A 19,985-nucleotide genomic window follows, 5' to 3' on the forward strand; every position below is an offset into this window, starting at 1 on the left:
GTTAACATCTTGGACGCATTCAGTCGTGTTTAAAGCGATTTAACATCACGTAAGTGCTTAGGTATATTGATATCTTAGTTTAGCTGAGTGAAGCTACCCTAGTGAGGGCGCATGACACGTATTGTTTCATAAGCAATAATGGTCACCAACAGCTATGTTAATTACGATTCATAATATAGAGGTGCTCGAACGCTGAGCGTTGCTTTTGTATGGTTTAAATGTATATGATGAGCGTGTGATCTACATGAAATTTGGCTCAGTTGGTCTAGTATCATTGGGCGACGACGATTTCAGGAAGATTTTGTATTCAGGAACAATTGCTTCCAAATAAACATCCACTCTTTCAAAAATATGCCTTCAAAATTGGAGGGGATACTTAAGGTCCACCTTATGAACATTAATCGATATCGTTAAAGGGTTACTCTTTCATATATCCCTCGGAGTCCTTATACCACAACATGAGGAGTGGTGCAGCGGTTAAGCGATGCGGCACTGCCTTGCTATGGCGAGTGCTGCCATCGGTAGGGCTTGTGTGACACAGGTTGCTCATGCCTAGAAACTTCTCGCGTCAAATCTGTAATTTACCTTCCGCCTGCTACGGTTGTTAGTTTGCTCACAATCTGGATTTGCAGGTTGGGATGACTCCACGATGTCACGTGACCTACGTAGTCCACCTAGGTTGCTTCTCCAGAGATATTTTCGCTCACAGCGCCAACGAAGACGACGCTAGATAGTCTGGAGAAAATGATCCTTAACGCACTCGCGTTAAAAGTGCCAAACACGAACTTCTAGCCTTTCATAACGCACTTTTAGCCTATTTGGGCATCCAAATCCCATGCGGGAGGCACTTGGGTTTGATCCCCAGTGGCGCCGGGTACCCTCCGGTGATACAATGAGTACAAGCTTGCCCCTCGCCTGATGCTGTGCTTCTTCGGGGAGAATTGTTTTTAGAATTGGTCGTTGACACCACCTTGTGTCAACAAAAAATACCTTGAATCATAGAGCTTTTCGGCGAAGCGGCACTTGTGCCATTAAAATGCAGCATCAGTTTTTATCACCCCCGGTACAAATCTACGCTATGAGCGGCGATCGCCATTGAAGGAAACAAAGTTAATGACTGCCTAATGCAGTTTATTTTTCCTATCTCATTCCCCAGCGGCTCAGTAGATTTTGCGTTCAGCTGCTGATACCACGGTCACGGGTTCTGTGCTGGCCATGCCAGACCTACTTCGATGCTGGCGAAATAAAACAAAAACACCCGCGTGATGTGCGATGTCAGTGCCTATTAATGAACCGCAGGCGGTAAAGGCTAATCCACAGCCCTTTTTTACAGTGGTCCGCTATAACCCAGACCTCACTTCGGTGCGTGAATCCTCTCCAAGAAAATTACCTTGCCACCTCTCCGCTACAGTAACTCTGCTCTGTGCAAAAATACTCCACGCGCTTTTGTACCGAAAGCACTATATAAGGCGCTTAGTATTTTAGTCAATAGCTTCGCAAATCAATGTGGAAAACATCGTTTGTGAACTTAACTAGTGAGGCGTGTGGAGCAGGTGAAAATACTCCTTGCGCAGCCCAGGGATGAAATTCAGGCAGGTTGGTTCAGGACCATACATTTCACATCCTGAACACATGAAATGTCTTTTTCCTTCAAGTAAAAGATGCGTTGCAGTGTATTCCTTTCCGGAGCTCTGCAGTACCGCGAAAATATTTATGGTTCGTAGCGTGCATTACATAACGATCTGCTATTTCATACAAGCGCATCCTTATAGAGTTGTCGTAGTTCCGAGACAAAAAAGGCGCATAAAAAATCACGGACGATTTAGCCTGGTTAGGTCAAATACGAACTAGCTTCGCACGCACTTCGGTTGTCGCATCTGTTTCAGCTTCAGGTTCGGTTTAGAGCACAGTTCGATAGTGGTGTGTTCTGGATCCACTGCGCATAGATGGAAGTTGGTGAAGACGACATCTAAAGCACAGAGCAAGGACTGGAGGTTAAACGCGAAAGATTTTTCACAGCAGCGGTGATGTAGGACATTAAAGAATTCAAGTGGCGTTGACGTAGTTGTGCAATGCAGTGGGCAGTGAAGCTGATTCGTTCCGGCTGCCGCAGGCTCTAAACCCCACTCGCCGCCGTAAGTGTGTTGCCATGAAGTGTTTTGCATTGATCACCATTAAGCCTGCGGGCATGTCGACCACAAACCAGTGGGAAGACGTGTACCTGTCCACCATGTCGAGTGGGCTATCTTCCATCCACCTGCCATAGGCTTTGAACAGACAAACGTCGGCAGAATCTGAGATCGGGTATTTTAGTAGTAGAGCACTAAAATCAATGTACATAGCCACATCGCTAACTATATCGACTGACCAAACACGACTATCAGCTGACAAACAACCCACTGAGTTTATTTGCAGATATTTGCGGGTGTCCTGATATGCTAGACACATTCATTGTCTTACTTAGCAGTACAGCACGGTGATGACAACAAAATCTTTAGCTTTTCCAACAGCCACCCGCACAGTAGCATTATTCTCTCAGATAGGTTTAGCTAACCTTCGGTGACATAGTACGTTAATTACTTATCTAAGACCTCTCATGTTTCACGAAAAGTCGTGCACACGATTTAATTAGAATAAAACGAGAAAGCCAAATCTTGATACTCAGACATACTTTGTGCATATGGGCTACCAGACTTCTTAGCAGGTGTGAAAAATTTCAGAGCAATGAGAGCGAGTACAGTTACAAGCCAAATGTTACCAACCTTACAGGAGCACATTGAGCGAATTTATTACTGCATCACAGAAAGAAATCACTATATTCACGGGAAAACTGTGCATTTCTCATCGCAGAAGGATCTAATTGTAAGGAAGTAAATTTTGGTGAACGATGCACAGCTTGTTGATCGATGGATTCGGACACGACACAGCGAGAACTCACAAGAGACGTTGAGCAATGCAGCGAGTGTAATTGTTCACAGAAAATTGTGAGGTTGAGTTATGAATCATTTTGGCATAGCTCGCAGGAGCAATCAGTACTACCACGAGGTCAAGGTGTTTCACTCTGCAAGTTTCCGGAATGACGCCTTGTTCCTTTATGCAAGCCCACCGTGGATCTCGGCATTTATTTTTTTCGTTTCTGGGAAGACAACCCGCCCATAAATGCTCTTAAATCAGATGCATACGTTGCTCCGTCCCTACTTTTCTTCCCATAATCTTTTCCAATATCATGACGAGTTTCAGAAATGCACATTACTGGAATAATTCTCTCTGCGCTTACGGATCTCCGCATATAAATGCACAAAATAAATAATTGTGGAAAAAAACGTTCTAAATTGGTCGGCGGCCGCAGCACCTTATACTTTGTGATGAGCTCGTTGACTCGTTACAGGCTGGCGCCAAGGGACTCCATAACAATAGTTGTGCCCAGAAGAACGCCGAAAGTGATGATGAGAATGCCCGAACCGTGCATGAGTGGCATCGCGGAAAGAGCCACATCAGACTCGTCCCAGCTAAAGCAGGGCCTGCGAAACCACCAAAAGTCCTGAGCAAGGTATTTCATCAAATTACACCAGCCGTCGCTTCAAAAACGAGCATTTGAAGGGCATACGGGCAATAAATGATTTTACCCAGGTACACTTGCAAGTATTCGCGAAAGGCACTTTGTTTGCACCAAAAAGCGAATATATATGGATAGGTTGTTGCCTTACTCATAATTGTGTATGTCCTCGTTTACAGGTGCATTAGTTGCGCATTTAGACTTTCCACTGATGCATTTATGATACACTAATTATCCATTTGGTGAAACAGAACACGTGTACTTTGTGCGGATGATAGGAGAATTCTCTCCAAAGGTAAGAATTTAATGCGCCTATAGAGAGAATAAACATGGACATTCAGAATATTTTTCATAGGGCAAATGTAACTTGAAACCACTTGAGTCCACAAAAACCACTTTCACGACATTCCGCCGTCATCAAAACAAGCTACCACGAGCTCACATGTTAATCTCGGAGATATCATTCGTGCCTCCGAATCCACTACATTTCTTCGCCTCACTTTGACTGCCATCTAAAATTTACTTACACACATCACATTCTTCAGCGGAAATTTTTTTTTTTTGGGTATTGGTTTTAAGAAAAGCCAGATATTGCTTTCAACGCTCGGTTCTCTTAAACATGTATTACGTTTTCAGTAACAGTCGCCTTCACTTTTGCACATCATCGTGGGTAATAACTATTCATATCATTTTTCATGCATTTCTCCTATTCACAATCAAGAGCTTCGCAATGTATCTTTTTTCCCACAACCAGATCCTACGTCACCTATTTACTCCGTTAACATTCTCCAGTTAGAATTCCTCTTTAACCGCAGGTTAGGCCTACTAAATTGCCGTGTCATTAATGATAATAATCAACTTCTCTGTTTCTCAGCATTTTTCATAGCTAATAATTCCATACCCGGTAATCTGAACGAAACAATCTGCTACTACAGGAAGGGAGCACGAACTATGCTAAACAAACTGCTCTTTTCTGCCATAAATGTTCGGAATTCATTAGCACTAGAAACCAAATCAGCGCATTCGCAGCCTGCATTCCCCACCTTAATAACAAGCTACCTATTATCAACTTAATCAACCTCAAGCCATACCTATATGGTTTTATTACTCTCATTATCAAGTCTCCCACTGCTTCAGTAAACGTTCAGAATTGTTCCTCATTTGGAATATTTCAATTTTCCTCCTTTTCCTTTTTATCATGACTGCGTTCATACATAGCCCTTCAGTGTTTGATGCTATTCTTTTCTCTACCATGCTCTTGTGCCTTTGCCTTTCTATGCCATTTTATATGTTGAAAGATTCTCCAATATTTAGCTTTAGTATAACTTATTCAATGCAGTAATTTGTGCTGAATGGTTTTAATTTAGATATATTTCTTCCAGCTCACATCTGCAAAACTGTTTTACTTATGATCATGTATTCCTCACGGGAGACCCCCTGGGAGTTTTAATTTGGGAGCTCTAACTGTACTAACTCTGTTGCGCACTTGTGATTATAGTATTTCGTTTGAATAAACCTTCAAATCTTGCTGTTTTTCTTAAGTAACAGCAATTTCATGAGCACTGTGCAGTGCAGCAATTCAAGAAACTGCTGTTCATCTCATCATGTATAGTACATGTGATCGTTACATGCTTTTCAGGATCTTTTTCGCATTTTACGCGACGACTCGTAGAGTTGGGCACGCTTTTTGTATCAGCCTGAATGAAATGCTATCTGACATTTTTTCAAACAGCAACTATGACCTATACTAAACTATTTGACGCTAATTCTGTAAAGGATAATATATTCGAGCCCAGCGTCGCTGATGAAAGCTGTTATTTATTTGTTTTAGCAGGTCGTACAGGCTCCTGTAAACGCACGTCAATTATAAAACAGCTGTCAACTTCTGCTTATACTTTCATACTTATTTATGCTTGGACGTCTATCTCGTTACTCAGTTTTATGTTTGGCTTCCCCGAAGGTTGTTACAAAAGTGAGAGTTGTGGCGGGCAGTGTTCAGCAGACTGTATTTTGTGCGCTGCTAATACCGTTGAGGCCTTTTTTTCAACGCGATTTTCTGCCTTGCATTGTCCCTAAGTGTTCAAAAGCGCCTACGCACTCACCCTGCAGAGGCCATGTTGGCCACGAAGCCGTAGTGTGTGATGACGACACCCTTGGGCAGGCCCGTAGTACCGGACGTGTAGCAGATGCCAAGTATGCAGTTTCGTGAGTCAGGGATAGGCACCTCTCGGAATGAAGCTTCGTCCAAGTCTCGAAATGCAGCCGTCGACACGAAGCCTTCCGCTGGACCCGTGGCGAAAAGCCCCTGTACGTGGGAGGAGATCTAGTTGGCTGATGTGAGAGAAATGACCAGATAGCCGGCTCTCATCTCCGTTTCTAAGTCTTCTTTCTCTAATGTGTCCTCCTCATTAAAGAACTAGATGAGAAGTCAAAATTATGTTGTCTAGATCGCAAAAGTACGACGTTATTGCTTGGGAAAAGTTCTCAAAATTAAACTCCAAAACGTTGATAGAAATTTGTTCACGTTATTGATTCACGCTGTTGTGCCTTTCCTGTGGGTTAATAAAAACACTGAAATTTCGCAAACGGGAAGTTTTAACGAAAGTCAGCAGGTGCTTTCGATCTGGTGAAATGGAATGAATACAACGGTTACGCGCAATGTTTCCAATAAATGCTGGAAGTAAATTACATATTTGTTCAAAAAATGCAGGCAGTTAGTTTAGCACAGCTGAGCACGTAACGTCGTGCAGTAGCAGTAAATATGTTGGCCACTTAAAGTCCTTAGGTGCACAAGGCATTTGATCTAAAGACCTTTATCATAAAGGTCTTTACCCAGAAGGAAGTGGTCTGAGAATCCACCTCGCATGCGGAAGGTGCGAAGCTCGATATCCATTGCCGCCGGCTACACGCCGATGATACAATGGAAACAAGCTTTCCCCTGGTCTGGTGTTCGGTTTCTTTAGGGTGAATTTATTGTGAAATGGGTCTTTGACCCTGCCTTGAGTACACAAAAATATATTGTGCCATGGCGCTCTTTGGCCTCAGATGCCCATTCCCCATAAAAAAATTCATCATCACCATCTTCTTTACCCGGAAGGCATTTATCACGAAGGTCTTCACCATAAAAGCCTTTACCAGAAGGCCTTCGCCCTAGCAGTATTTATCGAAGGCATTTACACTGAAGGCCTTCGCCCAGGTGAAGACCTACCATGTGTACAGACCTAGCAAATTGCCCACGACGCGGTGGGCAGGTGGGCCGCCTCCCAAAATGGAGACTTCAGGGACGTACGTAAGCGCGAAACCGGAAAATGTGTCTACTAGTTCGACTGCCCTCAAGCAATCGATTATTTTCACATAGTGGGTATATATAGACATTTATTATAGTAGATTAATAAAGCTATCCTATACGGAGGCAAACATAAACTCGGTCTATCTTTAATTACAATATTCTGCTTTCGATCCCTCGGTCTCCTTCTACTGCTGGTGTTTGATGCCCTAAAACTGCAAGCAACGGCTTATTAAAATGACGGTATATAGGTACCTGAAATTACTGCGTACATATAAGGACAGACGGAACATCGGCATGATATGAGTCCTCATAGGAGCTTCTATAGGGTCTGCCCTGTGCGCGAGGGCGGACAATCGTTATCCGCCGCATTGTTCAGGCGACCGCTTAGATAAGGAAGTCTGACGTCTGCTTTGAACTCTGTTCTTCCAGTTTTGTTCTGGCTCTGAGTGTGCACAAAGTCTTTCTAGACAATCTGAGTACAAGTTGATGCGGCGTGGGAATTACTACTGGAAAAATGAATACGGTAACGGAAATAACTGCCTCGTGGCGCTTGAAACTCGCTTAGGGTGTGCATAGGAACATTAATCACGATTGGTAAAGAAGTTGTAATTCGACTCCACAAAATAGGATTCAGCACTGTTGAGGTTAGTGTTATAACAAAACAGTTATAAAACAACTGATGGCCGAGGTCGCACTTTGTAAGCTGTATATTTTCCGTACTCCTTTTTGTGTCCATTCGGTGCGCAGTTGGTAGTCATCAGATATACCCGCGGCTTAAGCGCGTCTGTGGCAAGCGACCCGGCCTGGTTGGTTGGCGACAGTGCCTTAACGATGGCTGAAGTTGGATGCAATATGCATCCAATGGTGATGTGCATCGCAGCGCTCTTTGAACAGTGAGCGACCGCACACGGCCACTAAGGCCATTGGCTGCAGCATGCAGCCAATGGTGAGGTCCAGCCGGCAAACACCCAATGGCCGTGTCGCTTGCCACAGACACTTGAAAGCCGGGGGGACACCAGAGTTACCATTAACAGAGGACGGAATGGACGCCAAATGGACAACGGAAAATGAGCAGCTTAAAATGATATGGTCCCTTTTGTAAGAGCGCAAAAGTTTAGAGCTAGATAGATCTAAGATTACTTGAGAAAACGTGGATGGAAACTTTGCGCAGACCAACGTGTCAACTCTTAAAAACAGAAGAATTTAATAGCTGTCAGTGCCCGACATTGGAGACGCAGAAAAATGAGCTATGTACACTATCCTGCTTTATTTTACTGCCACTTGGTGGATCAAAGTAAAGATTTCTTGAAGCGTAGTCATCTGTTCCGCTTTTTTGGCAAAAGAACTTACCGTACAGTGTCATCAAGAATTGTGTCAACATACCTTTATGTGTAAAGACATTGCTGCCTTGGCCATCTTCTCTGCAAATGGTGGCTCGGTCAAGACGTGCGTGCTTTCGCTGTCACTGAGCTGGTAGCGTAACTCGCCTTGAAACGCCAAAAAATTAAAAAATAATATTGGTAAGAGCTTCACACATATCATCAGAGCCTTACGATACTGATGGCTATAACATATAAATTGCCGTCGCGTGTACTATGCAAATGGTTTACAAATCATGGCCGGAGTTGTTTAAAATTTCTGGAAATGAAGGGGCAAAGGAAATTTTCACAGAGGAAAGGTGGAAAGCTTGCGGCCGTTTCTGCGCAGGACGCAGTGCTACAAGCCGGACATGCTCAGTAGTACCGTGGTTATACATGACTGCCGTTCGACGAGGAGTAGGAATGGGTGTTTAGAAACGGAACTCTTCAAATCCTCGTCTACTAATTCACTTCAAGCGGAAGCGACATTCCGTGTTGTCAATTGTCAACCCGCTTAACCTTTATTGCAAGCGGTAGTGTGGACCCAGGTGACTTCACAGCTAAGTTTTAAGAATGTTTTGAGGCAGCCATTGTAAAAGGTTTCACAACAAGTTTTGGAAAACGCATCATCTAGGGCATAGTTTTTTGGAAAACGCCAAAGGTTTATAAACAACATGTCAAAACTAACATCGTGAATACACGGGCGAAATGGTAGGTACACAAAAAGAAAAAAGTACTTCTTCACAAAGCCTTGAACGCAGTTGAATTACGGTCGGTTAGTGACGTTTTCGACAGCATGACGCTTGCCCCTGCGAAAACACACGCCCACATTGCGATGAAGTTGTCGACGCTGTTGCCGAGGTGGACGCACACCCTGTGGCTAGGCGCCAGCCCTTGCTTCTGGAATCCGACGGCGTAGCGTTGCATGAGCACGAAGAGCTCTCTGCGCGTCACCATGACGGCTCCATCCGCCTGCGTTTCGGTTTTTCCATTTGTGTTGAAGCTGTCGTGCTCGGACGGAGCGAAACTTTCCGATGCCACAAAATTGCAGATTCACTTGACATTTTCTTTACGACTGCTTAGCTTGGCTGTTCTGCTTCACTTCGCATTGCTTTCCGTGCCAAATCCAGGAACATACCTTTCTACCTTACAGTCGGCGATGAAGTGTAAGCCAATAACCACGAAAGATATTAATACATAATAATGAATTGAAAAAAATCTTGACAGCCATGACACTAGCTCATCAATCTCTTAGATGCCCAGTAAAAGCAGGTGTCTGTTCAATTGCGAAGCCTTCATAATGGGTAACACATATCTCTGTCACACTTCCGCTTCCCTTCTCGGCAGCTCATCTTACACGTTTTCAATGACTTGCTACTTTGTCGCAGTGGAGGCTGCACGCTCTCGACAGCTGCATGTACTGAGAAAAAGAAAAGGAAGAAAAAGCAGCAACTGCTCATACTACTGTCAGCATTTGCTTTAGCTCGTGATGCACATCATTACGGCTTCGAAAATATCACAGCTAACGCATTGGCAAGAGCACATAAGGGAAGGCTGACTTTTTTATGGGTACATACGCAAATATCAGTGCATACAAGAGAAAAATCCGGTTCAGGTATTTAAAGTAAAGACGATATATTTTCGTATTTCAATGTTGAGACCTTTCAAAGCGGTACTTTATGAATGCTTTGTACGCCTCTTCAGATGTAATCGCTGAGGATCCAAATTTCTGCCTGTGTCGATCTTCACTATACCGCGTATGCAGCATTGCTGAGGATTCGGTAGTAAATCCTCGCCATCTAAGCAAATTGCATTGAAGCGTTTCGTTTAGTTTCATAACTAGTTTTCCTTTCTGTTACCTCACATACGTGGTGCTCTCACGCACTCCTCCAGCAAACGGACCGAGAAATCCTGTGCGGGTTCTAGCTACGCAAGTCGTTCCTTCGCGAAGGAAACCGATTGTGCAGGTGTTATTCTGCATTGTTGGAGACCTTTCATGAAGGCGTGTGCTCGCTCCCGACCATCTGTGGTTAAACAAAGCGCGGCCGAGAGGCTCCGTTATTCTTCGTGACAACTAATTTCAATCAAATGAGCCAGCAACGCTGCCGCCTAGCCTCGTTGTTTGAGCGATGCAAATTGACCTTAATAAGCGGTTTATTTTTAAGTTCGCCTCCTTGTGCCCTGACCTCCGTTAAACCACGGAACTGTTACTATAACAACTGTGACAGTTACACTAACGTCGATGACGCACACTGTTCCGCCGTGGTAGCTCAATGGTTAAGGAATTAAACTGCTTAACCAAAGGACGCGGATTAAATCTCTACCTCGGTTGGCGGATTCTGGAGGAGGCGAAATGTGAACACGCCTCGTTCTTTTCCGTTTCAGTGGGCAATGAAAGACCCCTCGTAGTACAATTATATATAGAGTCCTCCAATCCGCTGTCTCTAATAGCTTATGCGCAACTCTGGTACGTTAAATTGCATATGCTATGCGCACGCTGTCATAAGGTAGTAATGAGATGTATACAGGTGCTATCAAAAATTTATTGGAAATAAAATTCTTTGATGACTAACCAGTTTCCAGGAACAAGAAAAGGGTTAGAAGGCGGCTTTACGAGCTCATAGAGCTGCCGGCCCACTGGGCTACACTCTATTTCACTACATCAAACTTGCCAGACAGTTCGACTGCAAGCCGTGAATAAGCAATTGTGGGAACATCCGAGTGCTCTCCAGTGACTCAATCAAGTATAAACGGACCGATATATCGAGCAAGGAAGTAAACATTTGGCTAAACTTTCCAACGGCCCAGTTGAAAAATCGGCGAGGGGCGGCGGAGGTGGTTGCTTCACTCTGAGGCTCCCTATGCTTTCAACGCACAGAACCGATAAAACCGACTCACGAGACCGATGGCCTTCAATGATTGTGGAAACCTGTTTCCCCCCTCCATTTCGATGCGGCCCATCTGCATCTTCGGCCGTCGGAACGGACAGGCCCGGCTGAGCGAGGAGGGAAGACTCCCTCATGGGGGAAAGGGTGACGGCGACGGAAGCGCCATCTCGTAGGTTACGCGGAATTCTGCGGGACCGGACAGACTCTTCGGGATCCGGCCAGCGTCGCGAGCGGTTGCAGCTGCACGTTCTCGTCACGTTCCGCGGCAGGCGCACGGGGATCCGTTGTGCCTTGCCGCTGTAGTTCTGGTTCCAGGCAGCGAAGCAGGTGCAGCCAACGCGCGCTCTGGTTGCCTTTCCCAGCAAATGCCAGGGAACGGCTTTGCCCCAAGAATGCGGCGCGCACGGGAAAACCCGGCCGCCTTTGTCGGCGCATACAAATGCTCTCCGCCGATACTTCCAAAGTCGCGCCCCTGCCCAAGCCGGTAAGTCGGAAGTCCTTCTTACGTTGCCTCCTACTTCCGAGGAAAGCCTCGTTGATGTTTTGTAGCTAGCTGGCCCGCTCTGTGTATTAATTGCAAGTGTAATAAATACCATATGAGTGTTAACGCTGTGTCGTCCCTTCCCTTTGTCCCTCGAGCACGAAGCCCATCCGCGGTTAGCGAGCGGGAACGCTGCATCCGCGGAGTGGGAGTACGGCAGAGACGGAAGGCTGTCCCCCGCCGTATTTCCACATGCTCTGTTTACGAGCGGCGGACGGCATCAGTACGTTTATTCCCTCTTTCACTCTCTCCGGGAACGACACGGTCCCTCGATTTTCTCTGCCTGCTTCTTCCCTTTTTGAAGGGAAAGCTTCACTACGCCAGGTTTTCAAGAGCCTAGTGCACTTCCGTTTATGACCTTTAAAAGCTTTAGAGGTCAAACAGTAAAAGCAATGTCACGTAGACCATGGTGGCGCATATGTGCCAAACGAAGATTGTGGGCCACCAGCCAAACCTCTTGAAGGTCAAGGTCGAAGAATGAAGAGCTGGGACAACTTGCGATGCAGTTATGACGATGACGTCATATAAAATGAATTTCAGCAAACAAGCTCATAAATCATGTATATAGGTACTCTGCTTGACAACGGAGGTGCAGCCACCATCTGTGACGTCAATGCAGGGCTGTGTATACATACCAATGGCGAGCCGGTGGGGGTAGAAACAGGTTTTGCGATGGAGGAATAAGATCATCCTGCCGTGATAGAGCGCCGGAAAGCGAAGCTTCAACGTTTCAATGAGGCTAGGAAGAAACGCCGTGCCTTAGAGACAGAAGAACGTGTGACACTCGTCGAGAAACGACGGAAGAGTGTTACTTGGAGGGGGGGGGGACAGCAGAAAGTACTTCAAGGGGTACGTCTGACCAGCGACGCAGAGTCGAAGGTTTCTTTCGCTTCTCACCAGGTTTAACCAAGCTAAACCAAGGGTAATTTTTTCTCTTGTCGCCACTCATCACTTTGTTATCTTTATTTCTCGGCCGCCTCAATCCACGACCTTAGACGAGCTTCAGTGACGCGACAACGGCTCGAGGTGGGCTTTTGTGTAAAGGCTCACGCCGTAATACGACTTGCACCTGTAGGGATAAACAAAACGCGTAGTCTAATTAAAGGAGCATTAAAGGAACCCACGACACTGTAAACGAATATAAACGCACACATTCATTCAGTGCTCTCCTCCGATGCAGGCATCTTTGGCATCTTCACAATCGACAACGAAGTGCGACACAGCGTGCTCTGTGCGGCTTACTTGTAATTTTGTGCGAAAGTTTGCGCACACCTTTCTCACATGCAGGACACTCAGAGAAGGCATATATTCACCAGCGCCGGCTTCTCCGGATCCTTGAGAAGCGCTTTTCTAGTAGCATCGTAGAAGGAGCAGCATGGAATCTCAACCGTTGGATAGGGTGAGTGCACAACATGGTCTTCGATACTGGCCCGCATTGTAACCGTTGAAAGCCGATCGGTGTTGTGCAGGCAATTTTGGTGCGACAACACTATTTTTGTGCTTGCCTAGTCTATACCTGCCAAAATTTGTGAAGAAGGTAAAAAGAAAGTCAAGTTGTCATGAACCACAATCACCATCAAAAAAGGCGCGCATTAAATTTCTGTTCTAGAGAACTCGTCTATTTTGACTACGTGACAGCTAACAGACTGCTGGCTAATTCCTCTTTTTAAGCTGTTTTCCTTTCTTATAGTATACCGCTACACTCTATTCAAGAAGCAATCGTAAAACGTTTAACTTTCTCGGTCGGTACGTGCATAAGGTCCAAGGCAGAGGGTTTGATATTCACATACCCTACAAGCCACACCTCATCTGCACGACGGTGGCGAATTCTCGACAAACATTTATAGCATTATAACGTTCCTACCACACAAGCTTCTAATAGTTTAATGATTTCGTCTGGCCGTACACCAGCCAGTTAGCCACGAACTTATAAAGTTCCGAAATCCGGCACCGAAATCCTGGTGTCCAGCACGTGTGTCTTCTCCAAGCATTGTCCACAAGACAGGCTCGAACTCTGCCACGTTTTTAGACGGCATCAAGGTCTCTCTCACATGCGCCGGCAGCAAGAGGTAGGAAACAGACTCGCGCTTTTTCTTGAGTACGACCCCGTAACACATACCACACCGAAATAACGGCCTGTATCTGTTCTCTTCATGAGTCTCTTAAGCGCTACATTTGTGAAAAAGATGAATGGAGACTCTGTGGATTACATCAAAATGCCTCAATTAGGTTCGCCGTTTACTTCTCCTGTGCTTTGAAGTCATACCGCTAGGACTACGACGACGCGATTTCGTCATGTCAACAATTACCAAAAATAGCCCACTTATTATACCTACATGGCTGGCAGTGCATTCCTACAGAGCTAACAAATTGTGCATGAAAAACAAAGTACAAAATAGCGGCAAAAACTAGCACACACGTACCGTTATGGCGCCGTGAAACGCGACGAAGCGTTGGTTGCCGCAAAGCCAAGATGGCATTATTCTCGACCCGACCTCCCAGGCTTGTTCTCAAGTGCACGAGACTCACTCACTATGATAAGTTGCAGAGGGCCTCGGTTCCAAGAGATAAGATAATGGCGAGCTGCAGATGGCCACTTATCGCAGGGTAAACAACGGGCAGTAATTGCTTCAGATCGCAGTTGACAGGAGATGACAGTAGTTTACAGTAGTTGACAGGAGATGTGCGCTCTGGGAAGCGGTTCCAGCTATGGTATTTGAAAAGAAGCTTCTTAAAGAGGCCGGGAGTACTGAAGGGGATCCACAGCTACGTGAGTGAGAAGGTCGAGAAACCAGCTGCACGCTCATCTTGGTTATGGCGGTGTTTTTAGCGCCTCTGAGTTTCTGTCGTGAGCGACCGTGCAATCTGGCGGCAGCCTTCTGCGTGCTGGGCAGCTTCAGAAGGAATGATGATCATCATGATCATACTCATCAGCCTCACTAACCCACTGCAGGGCAAAGGCCTCTAACATGTCTCTCCAATAAAACCTGTCCTTTGCCAGCTGCGCGCACCCTATGGCTGCAAACTTCCTAATCCCATACGACCACCTAACCTTCTGCCGCACCCTGCTACGCTTGCCTTCTATTGGAATCCACTCGGTTACCCTTAAGGACCAGCAGTTATCTTGCCTTCGCGGTACATGCCCTGCCCGAGCCAATTTCTTTTTTCTTCCTGAACTATAATTTCTACTAGGATGTCATTAACCCGCGTTTTATCGCTCGCCCACTTTGCCCGCTCTCGGTCTCTTAACTTTACGCCGATCATTTTTCTTTCCATGGCTCTCTGCGTTGTCCTTAAGTTAAGCTGAACCCTTTGTGTTAGCTTCCACGTTTCTGCCCCATAAGTGAGTACCAGTATGTTACAGCTCTTGTACAGTTTTCACTTGAGGGATATTGTTAACCTGCTGCTCATGTTCTGAGAGCTTGCCATATGCGCTCCGCCTCATTCTTATCCTTCTAGTTATTTCCCTCTCATGATCCGGATCAGCTGTCACTACCTGCCCTAAAATTAAGTAGACGTATTTCTTTACCACTTCCAGCACCTCGCTGTCAAGTGTTAACTGCTGTTCCTTTCTGGAATGTAGAACATTTCTTTGGTTTTTGCGTGTTAAGTTTTAGACCCAGCGTGCTGCTTTGTGTGTCTAACTCATTGATCATGAATTGCAGTTCATCTCCTGTGCGACTCAGCAAGGCAATGTATTCAGCGAATCGCAGATTATTCAGGTATTCTCCATTAACCCTTATACCAAACTGTTCCCAATTCAGGACTCGGAATACCTCCTGTAAACAGGCGGTGAATAGCATTAGCGAGACCGTGTCTCTTTGCCTGACGCCCTTTCTTATTGGAAGTTTATTGCTGACTTTATGGAGGACTATTGTAGTTGTGCAGTTAGTATATATATCTTCCAGTATTTTGACATAAGGCTCTTCTATACCCTGACTCCGCAATGCCTGTATGACTGCTGAGGTTTCGACTGAGTCATATGCTTTCTCGTAATCAATGAAGGCTATATATAGGGGTTGGTTATATTCTGCACATTTCTCTCTCACCTGATTGATAGTGTAAATATTACCTATTGTGTAATATTCTTTACGAAAGCATGCCTGACTATTTGGTGGGTTAAAGTCTAAGGTTGGCCTGGCTCTGTTAGCGATTACCTTAGTAAATACCTTGCAGGCAACGGACAAAGCTGATTGGTTGGCTATTTTTCAAGTCGGTGTCTCTTTCATGAATTAAAATTCTCTTTGCGTTCTTCGAAGCTCTATAAAGCATTCATAAGGCATTATGACCTTCCAAGGTAATAAGGCATTGCGTATAAATGGTTGCTAGTTATTCTTAAGCCTTGAGCTTGAATTCCTGCCAATGGGATTCAATTTCACGGCGGCGCTAACAGATCAGCTTCGCTGGCCACTGCACGAGAGCACTATGCTGTCGCTGGAGCCGATCAGGCCTTGTGTTAAACTACAACACAATATCGCTCTCTGCATCGCCCATTGTGGTGATCATCAACTTCCATCTACGGCGCAAGCAGATCTGACCAGACCGACCTTAATCGGAGCTTAACCACTCTCGCGCTGTGCATTGCACGTCGTCGTCTTCATCAACTTCGACCTTCGACGCGAGCCTAATCTAATCGGCTTAACATCGGTCAGAGCTTAACCTGAGTCTAATGTCGTCACCTTACGTGCTGATGACCTAGCAAAGTAAAACTATGAGGCAATCAGGCTAAATATATGCTTTCGCTCGGCTTCTGAGTTTAACTGCGTTAAAACCCTGCCATTTATTCTAATACAGCGTATGAGAGGCACACACCACGGATGGACATAGGCACGGAGTTGGTAAAAAAATAGGTACTGTAGTGTAACATGAAAGAAAGAAAACCAGCATCGAAAATAAACTTTAAAAAGTTGCGGACGAACTCGCCCACCGTCAGCCCTTCAGATATGTGGGTGCTACGACTAGTAGTGCTCATTTTATCGCTTCCAGCCGAACCAAATGCTCACGCCTGAATTTTTGTGAGGGCACTTACTTAAGAATAATTTTTAATGCTAAGAGGCTCATTAACCGGAACTTACGTGCGTGTGATTGCGCCATTGCCATGCTCAACGGGCAGATTCTGAAGGAGCCACAACATATCTTTAACAAAAATAAGCTTGCTAACATTTATAGAAAGAGGGGTTGATTCTTTTAGAAGTCGTTTCTTCCTGTGCATAACTGTACCAGCGTGGTGCGGCTGATTTTTCCGGTTTCTGTCTTTGGTAGCGAGTCGAAGAAAAATACAACTCCGTGCAAGTTTTTGTGCATGGCCAGGTTTTCTGTCAGAATGAAAAAAAGCGACATAAAATTAATCACAAAATTCGCAAGAAAAGAAAATTCGAAAGAAATTCACTGTATTCAAAAGTGTTCACTCTATTACGAAACGCTAAATGTAAATGGGCAGCTTTTGGAGCGTGTTTGTATGCTGATGTGCTCATATAATGCAGTTATCATCAGAGCTGGTCGTTCATACCAGAAGAGTTAAGGTGAAGGACGATTTTAGAAAGGGTGACTGGAAGAACGGTCCTTGAGGCAAGGGTCCTCAGTACAGGACTCCGATAGCTTCCGCCATCCTGCGGGCCAGCGTGATCAGTGGTTACAGATCGCCCAGGCAAGAGCTTTACAGAGCAGCTTCCTATATGGAAGTGTGGTTGGTCATAGACGGCATCCGGGCGGAGTTTGGGCCCTCCCGTGTGGAGTGGCATATAATAAGTTGGAGACTGTTGCATCACGCTAAGTGACAGGTGTATGGCGACGGGAAGAATATGTGCTTCAGGATCAGGAGGCGTCAGGATCAGGAGGTCGTGGCGTCCGCTCTTGAGAGAAATGGGTGTGTGGTAGAAGTGTTCTTCGCTGAGATCGGACCGTACTGAGATCTGCATTAATCGAGAATGTGGAAATATGGGAGCGGCTCTTCGGGTAGTGTCGTTGATGTGCGATAGCCCTTCCCCTGTTGCCCGGTCTATAAATTCTCAGTCGAGCGCCTGTGCTTGCTCGCTGCTAGAGCCGAGACGATACGTATATAGGAAAGTGCGCAGAGATGAGGGGCAATATTCTGTAAGCTGTATATTTGCGATAGTCCATTTCTCGTCCATGTGGTTCTTTCAGTAGACACTCAGATACACTCGTGGCTTTCAAGCTTCTGTTAGAAGTGACCCGGCCATTGCGTAGTTGCGAGAACCGACTTCACCATTGGCTGCATATAGCAGCCAATAGCAGGCAGTAGTAAGGTCCAGTCGCCTGGTGATTACCGAGCTCTGCGATGCACCTCATGATTGGCTGCTACTTTCAGCCAATGCATCGCATATCGTGGCCATTACAAGACAATGGCCCGGTCCCACAGCACTCAATAGTCGAGTCACTTGAGAACCATGTGTATATCTCAGTGAGCAATGACAGAGAACCATATGAAATCAAAATGGCCAATGGAAATGGAGAGCTATAGAATACGCCCCAAGGATGGTTCTTCAGTATGTGTTGTACATGGGAAGTGAGTGTTCCGTATCCATACGCCTGAGAGGAGACCTGGGACTCAGTGACAAGTTTTGTCCTATACTGTCATCATGTGGGCGCGATACGGCCTGCAAGAAGGCGAGGGCGATAGCCCCCTCTTCCGCCGACCGGCTCGAATTCAAAGCAAACGATGGCACAGCTTTAGTGTGGCCGTCCTCTTCGTGAGCATCTTGTACTTGACCGACTTGTAGAAGTAACTGGAGGCGTCATCATAGGACATCGACGAATCGTTTCTAAGAGAGCGCGTCGGCGTCTGCACTCTGACCTGTCTTTTGTCTTTGTCACGATCAGGATCCAAGTTTCGTGGGAATGGTTCCACCTCTGTCTTCTGACCGCAGCGGTGGCGAAGTGGTTGAGCATCCGCCTCGCATGCGGGAGGTGCGGGGTTCGATCCCCAGTGCCGCCAGGTACCCACTGGTAATAAAATGGGTACAAGCTGTCCCCTGGCCTGGTGCTGGGCTTGTGAGGGGTGAAATGCTTTGGAAATTGGTCTTTGACGCCGCCTTGAATAATCACAAAATATCTTGTGCCATGACGCTATTTGGCCATAGATGCCCTTGCGCCAATAAAAGCCATAATCATTATCAACCTCTATTTTCTCTCGGAGCTTGGGTGCCAGGGGCACTAGGAAAAGCAATGGTGGGTGGTTGGATGGCGGGTACCCAAGGTGTTCGAGAAAAGCTCTGTCTGTACGTGTGCTACGAAGCCGGAAAATTCGGCCGGCGTGCTGTGCTTTGGTCAGTTCCTGATTTAACTTTGAATGCCTAGCTGGAGCAGGCACTGCATTGAGGAGTACGGGGGAAGTCCAGTGGCCGTATTGGATGCCGATAGCCGTACAGCATACGCAGGAGGAAAAACAATTACGGAAAAAGGTGTTGACTGAGCTATTGGTCGGAGTCCTTAGTACAGGACCCCAGTAACCTTGGCCGACGAACGCACCAGCTGGATGAGCACTCATCTTTCCAAGGTAAAGCTGGTCAATTGTATTCTTTCTGCTCGAATGACGTGTCCAGTGTCTGCAAATGTTGCGGTTTAGCCTGGCACCCTATAATATATGAGTGTCGGACTAGAGCCGTAGCAAGAGAAGGTGTTTTGGTATTGGATGGAATAGATTTTATGCAATCTAGAATGGTTTAGAAAAGTGTTTGTTTGACTTTGACGCCAGTCTTAGGGCTCCCCTGATGTTAGGCGCCTGCGTGGTGGCTGCTAAATGCAGCTGTCCAGCTCCTGTGTATCAAGTCGTTCTGAATACGTGGTTGTTAGGGGGACAAGGTGGGGGAAGACAACGTACCTCGGTTTTTAAGATCGCGAGGTAAATTGTTAACCCTCTCGATACTCGCGAGGACCTCGTGGCTTGGAGTCCACGTAATACCATGATGCACATTGAGTCGTCGGCCTTTCGTGTGATCACGGCTGGCTTGTTGACAGTCGGTGACCATATGGGAAAGGGCACCTATGTTATCCAATTGCTTTATAGCCTGTGCCACCGAAGTGGCGTCTCCGGATGGCGGTTCCATCTCGAAGCGGCAAAGGAGAGCTGTTAGCCTCTGTCATCATTACCTTCTGCGATTTTTTTGCTTCTTTACCTCTTAATTAATTTTAGGGCTGTTAATTATATGTATTTCTGTTAATTAATCTGTATCACTTATTTTTTGGCAAGCGCAAGTGTGCTTATCAACAATCTCGTAGTTTGCTACCTGAACTCATACTGCGTTATTGACCATGGATGTCGCTGCAATTTTGTCCATCTGGCACCGCCATTTTTTCATATGTGGACCATGTGGAAAGTTTCGCTAGTGGTACG

The 19,985-nt window shown here is 45.9% G+C and overlaps 1 protein-coding gene across 1 annotated transcript; it reads right to left on the reverse strand.

Moving 5' to 3' along the window:
- Positions 1-3,382: 3,382 nt before the first annotated feature.
- On the reverse strand, positions 3,383-13,080 carry LOC144097863 (uncharacterized). Its single transcript, XM_077630474.1, has 5 exons — positions 12,946-13,080; positions 8,974-9,175; positions 8,229-8,332; positions 5,659-5,861; positions 3,383-3,521 (listed from the first exon to the last, which is right to left on the reverse strand). The coding sequence occupies exons 1-5, from the start codon at positions 13,066-13,068 to the stop codon at positions 3,383-3,385; spliced, it is 771 nt and encodes a 256-aa protein (XP_077486600.1). The 5' UTR covers positions 13,069-13,080.
- Between the last annotated feature and the right edge of the window lie 6,905 nt (positions 13,081-19,985).

The sequence above is a fragment of the Amblyomma americanum genome, chromosome 7, assembly GCF_052857255.1.
Source record: "Amblyomma americanum isolate KBUSLIRL-KWMA chromosome 7, ASM5285725v1, whole genome shotgun sequence".
Classification (NCBI taxonomy): domain Eukaryota; kingdom Metazoa; phylum Arthropoda; class Arachnida; order Ixodida; family Ixodidae; genus Amblyomma; species Amblyomma americanum.

What these genes read in the sequence shown, in the direction of transcription:
- LOC144097863 (XM_077630474.1), bottom strand. Translation starts at nt 13,068, where the DNA reads ATGCGGGCCAGTATCGAAGACCATGTTGTGCACTCACCCTATCCAACG. An exon ending in GAAAACGTCACTAACCGACC is followed by an intron (nt 8,333 to 8,973) that starts GTAATTCAACTG and finishes TGGCGTTTCAAG; the next exon opens with GCGAGTTACGCTACCAGCTC. An exon ending in CAATGTCTTTACACATAAAG is followed by an intron (nt 5,862 to 8,228) that starts GTATGTTGACAC and finishes TCCCACGTACAG; the next exon opens with GGGCTTTTCGCCACGGGTCC.